The sequence below is a fragment of the Takifugu rubripes genome, chromosome 14 (genome assembly GCF_901000725.2).
Source record: "Takifugu rubripes chromosome 14, fTakRub1.2, whole genome shotgun sequence".
Taxonomy (NCBI): Eukaryota; Metazoa; Chordata; class Actinopteri; order Tetraodontiformes; family Tetraodontidae; genus Takifugu; species Takifugu rubripes.
The window spans coordinates 4,174,043-4,189,754 of record NC_042298.1 but is presented as its reverse complement, the minus strand read 5'-3'; the positions used below and the strand labels follow the sequence as shown (position 1 = coordinate 4,189,754).

The 15,712-nt window shown below is 46.1% G+C and overlaps 1 protein-coding gene across 3 annotated transcripts in view; it reads left to right on the top strand.

Moving 5' to 3' along the window:
* mid2 (midline 2) overlaps window positions 1-9,487 on the top strand; it is a 77,504-nt gene extending 68,017 nt beyond the window's left edge. For all 3 annotated transcript variants that reach the window (XM_029846854.1, XM_029846853.1, XM_029846855.1), the window contains 2 exons: window positions 6,332-6,539; window positions 6,824-9,487. In XM_029846854.1, the coding sequence (XP_029702714.1) occupies window positions 6,332-6,539; window positions 6,824-7,250 (635 nt within the window). In that variant the 3' untranslated portion in view covers window positions 7,251-9,487. The remainder of the gene's footprint in view (window positions 1-6,331; window positions 6,540-6,823) is intronic.
* Window positions 9,488-15,712: the final 6,225 nt, after the last annotated feature.

The following is a 15,712-nucleotide window of genomic DNA, read 5'->3' as shown; positions in this document are numbered from 1 at the left end:
CGTAACGAGGGCCTAATATAAAATCACAAAGGTGAGCGGAAACCACACGATCAGTTTAACGTCACTGGAAGTAGTTTGAGGATGTCGTAAAGCTCCATCCATGATATATGGACGCTGGATCATTTATTAACCGCCACTTCTGGGGCTTCTCCCAGCAGTCGCAAGTGTATCTTAGGACATGAGCATCATTCTGTCACACACGTGTCTCCGAATACTTTTCACACAGCCGTGGGGCCTCCACACAGAAAGACTCAAGCTGGACTCGAACCCAGAACCTTCTACTGGGAGGCAGCTACGCTAACCACCACCCTCAACGTCTCTTGTGTAATGCTACAATGACACACTCCAGCCCATTAGGTGGCAGCGTCTCACTTTCTAAACAGAGATAGAAAGTAATCCACATGTGAGGTGGGATCGTGCGTTTCCTTGGTGATTGTAGCATGAAACCAGTCAACCCTGATCTTAACACCATCAGAACATGACCTCCAGTTTGTAGGAAACAATGTTAAGTTTGACACAGGAGCTCCCAAAATAAGAGGAAAATTCTAGATTGGGGAAGAATTAAAAACCCCAGAGCTTCAGTTCCTCTTCACAGCTGCACAATTTAACTGTAAATGTCAGTAGAACAAGCAGTGCTTATGACCAGTTTTTAGGTTTATGATGGGATGAAGCAAGACGTATTTCATCCTCTTCACTGTAACAGCGGATGTTCTCGATCTCTGCGTTGTGCCTCCCTCTTTGTCCTTCTCTCACCCTCCTCTTGGCTCAGGGTCCCATGTTACCCCTGGCTATGGCATATGATCTGGTCTCCTGGTGCCCTCCCTTTGATCCTTACACCATCTGTCAGTTTTTCCCAGAGACGTTTTCCATGTTGAGATGCCACAACTTTAGGCCGAGCTGAGGAATTGTTGCCAAAATCCCACACAAAGAATGTCTGTTGCCACATTTTCCAGCTTTAGCCAACAAACTTGAGAAACAGTCGAAAAGCCAGAAACAAACTGACTTTCAAAAAACTATTACAGCGTAAATCAAGTTACAGAGTGTGTAAAATAAGTATAAGGCCAGCAAATATGTTGTGAATCTGGATTATTTTATAGGGCTTCTGTCACATTCCCAGCATGCATCTGTGCATGTCAGGATCCCTGTCCTCATATGTCCTACTGCAGAAATGTCACGAATAAAACTCATAGGATGATAATTACGGTAAACATCAGAAGATGGCGAGGCAGTGGCTTTTCTATTCTAAAGTTCACAGAATGACTAAAGTTCACATCATTTCCTGCTCCTGATCGCCTACTGGTTACCATGGACACACAATCATAGGCCATTTTGTACCCACCCTGATGTTAATGTTTCTGGACTTCAGGAGATAACAACCCGCTCAGAAAAGGAAGAACATGCAAACTCCAAAGAACCATGAAGCAGAACATTCTTGCTTCATGCTGACACACGGCCATCATCAGATGTTGAGTTTGACCCAACCGTGATGGTTCTGTTGATTGCATGTGAAGACTTCCTCTTTCAGCGGCTCAATCGTCACTGCAGACATGTGCACGTTGGCACTAATTCTGGTTTTACTCTAAACTGCACTCTTTTGTCTGCCCTCATGAAGTATGCATGTCTGAATGTGCCAAATCCGCGCTGCACTCCCAGCGGTTCCGCGGATTCTGTGCAACTTCAGACAATTGAGCTGAGAAGAAAACAGCATTCAAAATCACAATATGCAGCTTTAAAGCTCTCAAAGGCTTTTTGGGTGACGCTAAACTCGCCCCACTCACGAGCCATTCATCGGACCGTGAGCAGCGAGCAGCAGCACTCGTGCCGTAGTACGTCCTGCAGACGTATTATTGATAGGTTCTTGGAGACAACACGTGAAGTAACTCACTGGTTTTGAAAGAGCCATGAATTAAGGATGACAAAGAAGAGCGTGTGTGTGTGTGTGAGAGTGAGTGTGTGACTTTTATTACTATGACCATAACACTACATTAACCCTGGAGCGAACTATGGCCAGGTTTCTGCAGCGAACCAGAATAAGAAAGTAGATCAAAAGTGGCAGCCTGTGAGTGAGAAGGAGCGAGAGTGTTGAGTGGATAGAAGACACCAAATAGCTTTTTACAGGGATGAGTGTCTGCAGACATGAGTGCCCTCTAACACGCACCCCCACTGCCCGCTCCAGATGTAAACACATGGACGGCAGGCCAGGTACAGTCTGTCAACTGTAAACCACTTTTGACTTTTTTTGTAATTGAAACACTTTGAAATCTATTCTAAATTCAGCACAAGGCCTCTCTGATCAACCCGATCAATGGTTATAAGCCACACATTCTGCCCAGAGTCTATTTTTAAGCACGGGATTACAGTTGAATCTGGTCGCTCGTCAATAGAAGCTAATTTACCTGAGTTTTGTTGTGCTTCTAAGTTTTAATTGGCTCTCCTGGTGAGAGGAGCTCGCCTGAGCGGAGTCACCGTAGAGGAGCAGGAAAGCTGTGTGTTTATCCATGACAGAGGAAGAGGACGCTGCAGAAGCATCAGCATCGTATGTAGGTCACAGACTTTTAATGGTCTGCAGCCTCCTCACTCATCTGGTCATCAAGTCACCGGCGACTGAAACAGAGGCCAAATCTTCCTTTGGGTGATTTGGTTTTATCATTAGTATCACATTTTTAAAGGCTTTATTGAAGATAAGCTGATCAAAAGCCTTTATTAAAGCTGCGAAGGTAAAGGTAAGTAAAGTTCTAAATCTTTTTATACCTTTCTGCAATCTAGATTATAATATGACCTCTTCACGGTTGCGAAACCTGCAGTTGAGGATGTTTAATGCTGATTGGCTTCAGTGGTCGACCTCTGTTCACAAAGCACAGAGAAATATCGACGCTCTGAAAACGTCCTACGGTGACGTCCCTGGTATCTGACCATCTCCATCACAGTCCCCTTTACACTCACAAAGCTGCAGGAGGGTGAGAGGTCAGACTCCACCCTGCAGCACGCGGGGATGTTGCAGCCGGAGCTCTAATCTGAGCCAGCACGTTGTTTACGCAGGAACCAACAACTAATCTAAATTCATGCTCGCTTTCCTTCGGGCAGCTACTGTGCTGACAGTTAAACACTGGACTGTTGACTTAATGTCATTCATCACGCTGTCGGTCAACTATTCTGAGCATCCGCATTGTTTGCACAAAGCAACAAGTCTGCAAACAAACCAGAGTGTCTGTGTATGTGTGTGTGTGTGTGTGTGTGTGTGTGTGTGTGTGTGTGTGTGTCTGTGTGTGTGGATCTGAAGTGCCTGTGCTGGCAGCCAAACGCAGGCCGGCAGGAGTTCATGTCCAGGTGGTTGAGTGGTGCACGAACCTGCTTCTGTTCAAATGTTTCCACGGCTCGATGAAACATGAAGTACCAGAGAGGATTTAGATGAAAGAGGCCTTGTGTTCAACACTTGCGAGGGTAGGATAAGAAGGTACATGCATCTATGCACATGTCTTTACAACTTCTGAGTCCAGTGCAACAACAAGATCGACGGAACTCAGGGACAGACTAGACAGGAGGGCTATTTTTAGCTTTGCTGTTACTGTTGTGGCTGTTCGGCCTCCTGACAGCATAAAGCAAACCAGAGCTGATATTTAACAGGAAACCTCGATATTTCCCTGGGAAACTGCATGTGTTTCTCACCGCAACGTGCAAGTTTCTCCTGAAATGGTGCCCCTGCTCCGACAAATTCGCTGGAAATCAAAGTAACATAAAACGCTCCTCTCTGATGGCTGAGTTCATCTCCGGGCGACGTCAGCAACCACCTCTGGCCTCTGTTTGTTCCCACAAAAGGTTGTTTTTCTCGACACTGAGATGAAATAATCCCGTGGAGAAGAGATGCAATGTGAGCGTGAGTGAAATGCAGTATGCCAACATATAACATGCATTATTGATCCGGCTGGTGTGTAAATGTTTAAACCATGAAAGTGTCCGACTGCAAATCAACCATGAATTTCAATGACACGGACTTTTCTTTTTTAATACGTGGTCTTGTTGGATCTCTGGAGCGTCTAGAGGTCCCCAGTGCTTCCGTGTGTGCTGCAGAACTAGTTCAGTTGTGTATAAAAAAGATTTTTCTCTTTCAGTTTCCCTCATTACGGAGTCTGCTCACTGCCTCCCGCAGCAGAGGGGAGGCGCGCTGCGCGAGTTACACCGACTGCATTGAAATAAAGTCGATTATTACCCCAATGATATCCTTCCACAATTAGCCCCAACACGGCTCAGAGATGACGTGTCTGTTCTGAAAGTCCTCCCAACCCCAGCTCCTTTTATTCCTCTCCTCCTCTCTGTGTTTGACAAGTTTCCATTATGAGTTTAAGCCATTTACAGACTCCAGCCAGTTTTAGAAAGAGCACTTATCACCTCCACTGACAGTTAAAGCGTCTCTAATTACATCTTTATTACTCTTCATTAGAAACAGTCTAATCACTACCGAGAAATCCAGAGGGCTAGATTTCCTCCATTTCTTTGCTGACAATCAATATTCAAAACTGGAATTATGTCCCTTGAACAACATATTCTAAATTGCAGATTTTTGGGTTCAAATGTTCAATGCTAAGACTGTTGCAGTACAGTATTATAAGACAATGTTTTCTTTTTCCATTTTAACAGTAAACCAGTTTAGACAGCTTTTACACTTTAGAAAAGGTAAAACTTAATATATAACATATGAAAGCTCTTGGAACTGTCACGTGGTTTTAAATTTACCTTCAGTATTAGAAAAACAAGTTTTTAAAAATATATGTAACTGACACCATCATTGTGGAGCAGTCACTTCCTGTCTGAGTCACATGACTATCACCTGATCACACCAGGACACTAAGCACTTGATGAGTTAAGGTCAAACAGAAATGTCAGATTCAACTTTTTAAAGTGTTGTGACACTTGTGTTTGTTTGTTTTGGGGGGTTAATTTAAAAGTCTACTGAAAATAAGTGATTTGCAGCAGAAAATTCGCACCAGTTTGCCACTGTCATCTGTTAACGCTGTGCCAATTAAAACCAGTAGGTCTTCGGTGACACACCTGTCCTCCGCTTGTGAGAAATCCTCTCAAGTCAAGTCTTTACATGCATAATTTATCCAAACAGAGGAAGAATTCACCGGTTCCACTCGAGCTTATTATGCATGACTGTTCCTGTTTACTCGAATCCTTCTGGCTTTGTCTCGCAACATCTCCACTCGGCCACAGGCTCCGCTGTTCGCGTGGTTAACGCTGCGTGTGCACGGCTGCGTGTCCTCTGCCATCACGTGTGCCTCCCCGTCCCCCAAACCCCTCAGACCCAGCCCCGGCCCCCGGGAGTCATCCCCTGGAAAAGCATGACAGAGTCCCAGTGTTTGGAAATGGCTGCGCTGGCAGCGATAAGCAGTTCAAAGAAGAGAGCGCATTAATGTAATTGGCTGCCAGCAGCGCGTTGGCCTCATCATCTCATAACCACGCACGGCAACACACACTCACAGGGCGGATTATTGGAGGGGATGAGAGCCAGAGAATGAGGGAAGAGAGAGGGCACGTGGAGCGAGGGGCAGAGGAAGAGGGTCCTGATTGTGTGTCAGGAAGTCGTGGGGGGTTCAGGGAGGTGGAAATGAGATGAGAGGTGTCAGAGTTAAATGCTGGGCCTGCACACACACACACACACACACACACACACACACACACATGCAGAGGAGGGATTCCTATTATCCCCTCAACTCCTCTTCCTTGACCCTTAACTGCCCCTTCACCCACTTTTACCCTCTCCTTTTTCCACCCATTACACACAAATTACCGGTGTCAGTGCAAATTGAATGGCGGCCACCAGATTCCATCGATTGGCCCCGCCTTCTCCCGAAACACAGCCCGAGAAGGTTAGCTCCTTCAGATGATTTCCAAGTCTGTGTGATGGGCGGCAAAGAGGAGAACGCCGGCCGGCTTCCTCCGCCGCTCTGAAACGCTCTCACCAAAGGCTGAGAGAAGCTTTTGAAGTTCCGGATGCTCGTCCTCGTGTTTCAAACGTCCTCCCGTTTTTGTTTCTCTTGCCGAGTTCTCCGTGAGTGCCTCGCTACCCCAATTTTCTATTTGTTCTTTTGCTCTCACTCTAAATTTCATTCTGGCGAGGAGCTCCTTTACCTGCTCTTCATCAAACAATTTTATATTTAAAAACAGCCCCCGGTAGCGACTTGTCCAAGTTGAGTTTTGTTTGTTTAACAATGGAATATGATGAATATGACGCCCAGCCAAAACGTTCACCCAGTAAACACAGTCGTGCCTCTTCTCTTTTATCAGTTTAATTAATCAATTTTGGCTTCTCTGCCGTGACGCTTTTTTCCAGGCCAACCTTTCAAGTTGGACCCGAAGACGGCCCACAAAAAGCTGCGTCTGTCCAATGACTGTCTGACCATGGAGAAGGACGAGAGCTCGCTGAAGAAGAGCCACACCCCCGAGCGCTTCAGTGGAACGGGCTCGTACGGCGCCGCCGGGAACGTCTTCATCGACAGTGGTTGCCACTACTGGGAGGTCCTGCTGGGAGCGTCCACGTGGTAAGAGACGCACATGCGCCTCTTCTTTCTTCCTTTTTTCTACAGGAACATCTGAGATTGGGAAATTTAAATCTTGGCTGATGGGAAACTCGCACATGCACAAACGCTCTTATTCTTTTCGCTAATTGGCTCTGAAGTAGATCTCCTCGCTCAGGAAACACCCAAAGGGTCTGTTCGGTCTAATGTGTGCTCGGCATGAGGTAGCCTGACTGCGCGAGTCGAGTCATTAAAGAGGCAGTCTGGCATCATTAAAGCATTTCTTAAAGACTCTCTTCTCCCCGCAGGTACGCCGTCGGCGTGGCTTACAAATCAGCCCCCAAAAACGAATGGAGCGGCAAGAACTCGTCCTCGTGGGTGTTCTCGCGCTGCAACAACAACTTTCTGGTGCGACACGATGGCAAAGAGATGCTGGTGGAGGCGAGCCTGCAGCTGAGGCGGCTGGGCGTCCTGCTGGACTACGACAACAACTCCCTCTCCTTTCACGACGCCATGAACTCCCAGCACATCCACACCTTCGAAATCTCCTTCCTCCTGCCCGTCGTACCCACCTTCATGATCTGGAACAAGTCCATCATGATCCTTTCGGGGCTGCCCGTGCCCGACTTTGTGGACGGGGTGCCCTCGGATTTTCAGGAGCAGCAGCAGCAGCAGCAGATGGGTTTGTGCCGACAGGAGTCGCCCTATTTGACGGGAATGAAGACTTGCCACTGAGAGAGGGCCCACTTTTGGCCAAATCCGCTCAGGCCCCCATGGCTGTTAAGTCCAACTGGGGAACTGAAGGTCACCGACCACGCGGCCGAGTTCTGCTCCATCCTGACGAGAGGACCTTTCACTGTCTTATGGAAAAAGTCGAAATCTGTCCTTTTAGTTCGTAGCCACCCTGTAAGTCACGAATCCATCACTGAGTGGAAACGAGGTCTACTGACTGCTTCAGCTGCTCCCCAGAGCAGTGCCCAACATCTGATTTGGGCCATAAGGTCTCTATAAATTTATTTTCTCTTTGGTTTGTCCTGGTGTTGGACGTTACAACATATGAACAGAGAAATATCAATCAATTGAAACAACACTGGAAAACAACACTGTGGTTGTGGGCGATTAGACATATTGCGTTTTTGCCCGCGCTGTGTTTTGAGCTAAGCTAACGCCTGCTAGTAAGACATGTGTCAGTGGTTCTGATGGAACGGACCCTTTACGTGTGCTGCTTACTGGCAGGGTTGAACACCTGGCGCCAGCGCTGTTCATGTGTTGTAACCCCTCAGTGCTCCCTGACGCCGCGGTCCTTGCAAGTTTCAGGAAGTAAACGGGAAGTTCTCGGAAATACAGGCGGTAAATTCACATGACCAGACTACTCAACTTGTATCATAAGATGTTTATTGAATAATAGATGAGAGGGTGTTATTTATGACAAAAAGATGGTTTACTTTTAATATGATCTGAACATATTTATGATGCACTTTGTAATTAACGCTATTTCCCCTCTATGAAAGTGGGCGACGCAGGTTGGAAGGGGAGTAAAGAGGAGGGAAAGTGGCAACCGGCTACTAATTATACTTAAAATATGATTTATGAGTCCTGGTAGCTGATATAATACCTAGCAGAAACTGGTGTTTTGCAATAAAATGGGAAAATGTTGTTGTTTTGTTTTGCTAAGAGCGAGTCTGCATGTATTTTGTACCTTTTCGCAATAAGAGAAGCAAAGGAGCGACTTTCCCGCCGCACGACCCTCCGGCTTAGCAAAGGGACATGATTTCGGTGATATCCGTGCGGGATTTCACGGGGAAACACGGTGAACGTCTGTTCAGACGTCGCCAGTGATTCAGGGAAGATGGGGGGCGTTCGGGTGAAGGGGGGCGAACACTTTAACTTGCTGTTTGTCGCGGCGTCATGGCATGATTGTGTTTTTTCCTCTGTGATTTGTCAACACGTCCACGCGCGCGCGCGCACACTCGCACAACACGCACGTCAGGTTTTCTTTGGGTTGGCATACCGCGATGACTTGCATGAATTATTGTAGGATCCCACACGGCTTCACCGGGGGGGGGGGGGGGGGGGGGGGGTTAGCGGCCCACCAGATCTTGTGTTTTTCATCTCTGACTCACTTTTGCTCGACACCAAAAACACTTGTGTCACCCGTCTTTTGGGAGGAAAGCTGTGTTGTGTGGGTGACGTTCAGGTGGTGATGAAGACAATCAAACGTGTATCATAGTTTATGCAGCTCTCACAGGGGGCGTGGCAGGGAAATGTGGGGCGGAACGGTAGCTGACCTGACACCTCGTGGCCATTTTTTCATTTTTTATTAATTACTTCACACGTCACTGGATCGCGTTTGTACTGAATTGTGTGTACTTCTGAGCTGAAGCCACGACCCAGTGATGCATGGATCTGTGTGACACGGCTTCCCTGCACACTACTTAAGGTCCACAGGTCAATACTGACCCAGGAGGAGTGTCGGGAGTCCTGCTGGTTAAAGATTAGCGATCGTTAGCCGGGTTTCCAGACATGAAATGTCCATTCGCATATCGGCTAGTTTGCAGTGCTTTCTTTCTTTGTGTCACGAGTCACCCAGTAAAATATATACAGTGAATGATTTCCAATAGCTCCCCACCCCTCGTAGTGCAGTGTAATCCCCTAGAGACTATACGATACAGTAGGTTTTCCTTTCTGCTTTTCTGTTCGTGTTCCTGGGGGATTTCTTTTTTACAGTTCATGAGTAAAACACTCCTCTCCAGTTGGCATTTGGACCTTGATAAACAGCACAAGAAGAGCACCGTTGCAATTATGCAAGGCTTTCTGTTGCCAGAAGAAAATATAGAACAATTTAGCCTGAGAGGAATATAAGTCATAGGGGGAAATATATATGACAGTATATACAATTGTATAATGTACAATATATATATGAACCAATGTTATTTATGTGAACTGAAGTCCAATTAAAATCTGATCCCAAATGTGTTTGAGTCAAGTCTTTTTCCACCAGTGGCGCCTTGTTCCCCTTCTGCAGTCATGTAATAAAACCAGGGGAAAAATAAATGCACCACTTTTTTTGTGTCATATTAGTGGTTTTTTATGTTAACAAAATTTGTGTCGAGTCAAATTTAACACACATTTGTAACATAAAGGTGAATTGAGAGACTTTAAATTGTCATTACTATCAAGAATCAATATTATGAGATAGAACTCACGAATGTTTTGTATAGAAAATAAAAATCTTGATTTTAAAGTTAAGGTTTAAACACTGATATGAAGGTTTGGAATGTTTCTGGGTTTTAAAGCCACCTCAATTTACTCAACTGGCCCTAAATCTTCATATTTGAGGGTATTTTGACTTCCGATCGACACATAAATTGTAAAACAGTATGAGTAAATGGCTAAAAGACTACATAAATATAAAGGAGTCAATGTGAAGCGCCTTTCCAAAATGCTGCCCAGTGTCCCACTTTTATTTGTTTTGGACCAAGGCTGAACAGAAACTGATTAGTGCAGGGATCCGACTCCAGGACCTGCTGACCCGTGTGTTTTTGCAAATCTCCTGCTGCCTTTAGGAAGAGCTCAGAGTGGCTCACAGGACTGTCCCCTTTAAACCCTCATCCGTGACCATGACCTAATACGTAGTATAGCAATGTTTGGGTCCCAACCTCTCCTGGCACAAACTCTCATTTTGTTGTTTTCCTTCCTTTTAGGCCGACCTGATCTCATTATAGCTTAAGGCAGACTGGGCAAAATGTCACCAAAGACACTGACGTGACAGAGCTGCAGCTTCCTCCGCTGCAAAATATGAAATATTGCCCTCGGGGATCAATAGCAAGTCACGCACATACATCACACACCCAACGACCTTGGAGAGCTTTCGAATGTCTAACCTGAAGGTAAACAATGTTTGAAAGCCGGCTGCTTCTCCAGGACCCTGGAAAGGCCTTGAGCAAATTAGTCACCGCACAGCCAAATGAGCAGAACACGGATCTCAAGTTCTGTTTGGGTGAAGTTGTTCTCTTCCATAAAGATGTATAGAAGTCCATTCAGAGGCAGCGTGAAGCAGCACATGCTGTACACGTCCTGGTAGATTAGGTCACGGGAGATTTAAAACCAGGCGCCATCTAGAGGTGTGCGCAGTCACAATAATCACTAGCTTAGCGGGTGAAAATAGGCTTTGATGACAACATTCCAGCATCCCCAAATAAGTTACCATCAAACAAGTAATCAGGGTTTATTACATTGATTGGAAGGCAACTTTCTCTGCCCGTTGCTTGTATTTCTCCATCCGTTTTGTAGGCAGCAGGGGGGCTGCAGTTGCAGGTGTAGCTACTGATTAGCTGCTGCTTAAATGTGGCGTTCCACATCTTGGCTTTTTCCTTTAAAAGCAAGCTGTAATTACTCTTCTAATTGAGGAGTCATTTGGTCCCCCTCCCCTGTGTGGCTTGTTAAGTCATTTGTCACCCAAAGTTTCTCACGTTGGAACACAGTTTTCTCATTATAGCGAGGGAATGATCAATGTGGGGGGGGGGGGGGTTCTCCTAAACGCCCCCCACTAAACGACCACCGGCAGCATGTTTAATCCATTCAGGTCATGTGATCACAGACATTATTAAACATGCTGCCTTCTTACGCTTCATCCAAACCGTGAAAGGTCGGATGAAGATAAAGAGGCCGGTTTAAAAAAGGCTCATTGGGAAATGATAAACGGATTACTGTTTAAATCGCCCCCGCCGTGCTGGAAAAGACTTGTGATAAATTTGATATACTCGCAGCGACATTGTTTTGCTTTATATCGCAAAGTATAAATTCAACCAATTTCTCCAGTGTTCAAAGCACTAAAATTGTCTCAAATTTTATGAACTAGTTTCTCTTCCATGGAAAAATAAACTGTGCTGCCAAAATAAATGTGTTTAATTTTCAGAGATGCCGAATTTGCTTGTCAACGCTGTACTTGTCCTGTCCCAGAGGTCCTAACTTTGACAAATGAAAGAGGAAAAGGTGATTCAGGTCAAAAGGTGCTGCCTGTCAAACCTTCATCATATTTGTCCTAAAAATGTGTCTTTCTGAATATATTCAGGCTTCACGCTTTATTAAAACTGCTTTATCAAAACATTCCACCTTAAAACTCGGTTTATTAATCATGCACTAACCTCCGTTCACCAAAGCTCAACTATTCTGCAGGAGTCCTTTTATTCCCATCGGCTACATTACAGCTCGTATAACCTTTCATTAAAGAAATCATCCAAAGACCAAAGTTCTCGTTTTTTTTTCTTCTTTTGAACTGGAACGCAAAAGCAAGGAGAAAACGAGAAACGCAGCCTTTACCGAAGCTAATTGAGGGGAAAGGAAGCCGGTCTGGAAAGGAGAGCAGAGGCTTGGCGTCCTGCCTGCGGCTTGACAGACGAGAGCTATGAACTCTGGGAAATGAGGATCTAACCAGGCTGTGGATCACGGATCTGACTGGCTCTGTCTCGCTCTCCATCTGTCTGACTGAGACGCCCAGACGGACACCTACACGTACCGCACGCCGTCGATATCTTCACTCATCGGCGCCGCTGGGATCAATCATCCTGTCTGGCGGAGGTCCAGTGGTCTCGCCGTGAGACGACGATACTGTCCAGTCTCCCCAGAGAACATTTACAGAGACGTGGTCATTCCCCACCTGTGACAGACGAGGGACGAAACCCCAAAACAAGGAGGACTATTCGAGTTTAGTCTATTTAATACTGTGTGAAATGTTATTCTCCTACAGGTTCTTCCTGCTTTATTTTGTTGGCTCTTTGTTCTCTTTGATGCTGCTTCTCTTGTTTTTCTTTGATGTCTTGTCTGGATTCTCTTTGCAACCGCTGGACAGGAAGTGAGGCTTCACTTTCTATTCCGATTGCCCTTGACCTCAAAGCTGTCATGCTTTTTTTATTAAACAGGAAGAGGTGGTCGAACCCTCATGAGGGTGATCTGAGGACGGAAGCAGCGTGAATAATTCTGGCGGGAGATGCTGGTGGACACCAGCTCAGTAACGTTGGTGACGGATCCACGTGGAAGCTGATCCGTGCCCTGAAATAACAACACGCTCCATCGCAGCGACGCCCCGCACCATTAATATGGAGCCGTCTGCTCCTCGCCGCCTCCCCGTCTGATATTTATCAGCCCATCTCTCACGCTGATGGAAGCCCATTAGATGCAGATGATTTTCGAGCTGACATCTTGACTTAATTGGATACGGCTCACGGCCCACGTGTCTGCCTCGCCCCCGTTCAGCAGCGGGGGCAGAGGAATAATAAAACATCCCGGCCGCGCGGCGCTGCCACAACAATAACATCGTTCTGCGGTAACAAGCGCTTTCTTGTGGTTTTATTGGTGCCCGTGAAAAGGTTGCGTCAAGCGAGCAGACGTTGCCGTTGCTGACAGCTGATCATGAGGCAGCAGTTAGCTGCTTAAACAGCAGCAGACGATGCTACGGCTAACAGCCCGCTGCTGTGAATCACCTCCAGTCCTCTCTGTGCATAAAATGCCGATCGTTATCCCGTTTGTGGATCATTGGAGCGACCGTGTAAACAGCATGATGTGCATCATCAGGTGTAGGGATTTTCAGTTTCATACACCTGAAATTAGTTTCGGAGACCTAGATCAGCCCCCAACGCGCTGATGCGATCGCACAGGGATACCCGACAATCGGACTGATTCCACTCTTATAGTAAATCATCAGCGTAAATGGAAGTGATGTCACATTGTGAGTGGAAGACAAAAGACAACCAACATGGATTAGGAAAGGACAGCATTCAGCATATTTTCCAGGTCTATTAGCTCCCACGTGAGGACGGCTAACGCTAGCCCCTATCGCCATGTTGAACAAGACAAAATCGGATGTTCTGACCAAAACAGGAAGCTAAAAAACATTTTTTATGACTTTCATGATCATGTAAACGTCCAGTGCTGTATGACAGGTGTTTGTTTAACAGGCACATATACATACATATGTTCCTGTCCTCTGTGTGTGGAGGTTTGTTCACACACTTTCTGTATCTTTCAGTGCGACACGGTGATGATTCCTCACGGTGGTCCGCGGCTCCTTTGAGACCTATTTACAGCTGACAATGCAGAAACCCATTTGTCACTCCACCAGCACTAGTCTGTGCTGTCTATCCCAGGTTGTCCTGCTCCTTCCTGCCGTCCTGGAGACGAGGACCTCGGGGACTCGGCCTGCCTCCGGGTGTGAACGTGGCGGCTGGAACGTGGCGGCTCCTCAGCCGGTCCTGCGTGTATGAATCAAGGGTGATGGTTTGAGATCTGAAGAGCCGAACCAAGATTAGAGCAGCTGCTTCTTCCCTTCTACAGGATGGAAACAACAGTTTCTGAATCAATGATCACCCAAATGGACAAATCCACTTTATTTTAATAGGTCACTGTAAACACAGAGGTTGTTATCATGAAGCTGCAGATGCTCACACACATACACACACACACGCATGCATCCATCCCCTGCATCAGCCTTTGAAGCGCTATAAATAGCGCAACCTCTCGTTCTGATCACACTGAAGCCGGTCGTAGCGACTCCATCCCGCTGTGTCTCAGACTCCATCGACTCTGAGATAAATGGGGTCTGAATAGACTTCTCACAGCGGTGCGCAGTGGCGCCGCACTTCCATGATGTTGTGGAGGTAAAACGGTGTGTCTGGAGCATTAAGTGTGGATACAAGGGTAGCTGTATCTGTGCCTCCAGTTAAGGTATAAAGGGGGGGTTTAATCATTGTTTTAATTTAACTGAAATGTTTTTATTCATTTTCTGTTTACCCCTGCCCCAGTTGATGTGCAGGTTTATTGCATTTTTACGTTACGCACCTCATGGATGTTGATTTTCTCCTGTCAATTGTCTATTGTGACCCCCGAAAACTCTGAAATATATAGTTATGTGACCCTTCATTTGGTATCTGAATCAATCATTTGGTATCTGAAATCACACCTTAGACAGGTGTTAAGACGCCTTCTGTCATAACCAGACATTATTAAAGTTAAACCATATTAAAGTCAGGCCCTGACATGGGGGTGAAGTTCCAGCTGCAGTGCAGTGCAGCCCTCGGTATGCACAGCGGCTTCATCTCTTTCACATCCTGAAAGATTTATGCAATGAAAGCAGCGTGATTAGTGGGGATACGGGGACTCTGGAGGGCCGCTTCTTGTGTATTCCTCGAGAGGTGAATGACATTTCCACACCCATTTTATCACGCATTATGCAAGCTGTACACATCTTCATATCATTTCCAGACAGCTGAGCACTTTCCCTTAACATGCGCGCCCACGATTCCCAGGGGAGGCCGAAGGCCCTTTTCAAGACAGGAGCCGGATTAAACATGGACCCGGGGGTCACAGATTTCATGTCAGGTATTAAGAAATACATGAAGGCAGGTTGTTAGTGGCAGGAAGTATCCTTATCACAGTGATGGGGGGCAGTGGGGGGGTTAAATACATTATGCAGGATGGTATTTTCAGTTAGAAGCTTAATCAAACATTAAACTTGCTTTTTTTTTTAGTCTAACCTCATTTGATGCAGCATGCTGTCATCTAATTAGCTAGAACAGTTTTTACCTTTCTGTGATTGCATTAATAAGGGCAACGTGCGCTGTTAGCACTCCGGGGAGAATGACTGAGGTCATTCCGGAACATTCAGGGGCCAGATTAAAGAAAGTCAGTGTTATGGGGTTTACTGTGTTTTCACACGAGTGTAGAGATCCATTTGCATAACAAATGGTACAGGGTGGTACTAGGTTTTTAGCCTTTAAGCTAGCTGGAGGATAGAAAATTATTTTGAGTCAACCTGTTGCCTCAAGGTCACGATCCACCTGCACGCGCAGCTTTCCCAGTTTGGTTCCCACGTTTTCTGCAATGAGGTCAAGTGACTTTAGGGTTTGATGCCAGAACTGCAACATCTCTAATCACCACAACAGAAAAAATGAAAACCAGCTGAAGACAGTGATACACTAAAGATGTGCAGATGTGCAGCAAAGAGGAGATGGATTGAATATGAAAGCGAACTCGGCTGATCCTTTGATATTTCTGTATTGGCCGTCAAAGCTCAGTGTGGAATGAGAGATTTGAGGATCCAGAAAAAAAAAAAAAGTTCCCTTCTCATAAATCTTTCCAGGACTTTTTGGGATACACGAGAGGGAGCAATTCATCACGGTGGCAAGGTCATAATCAGTGAG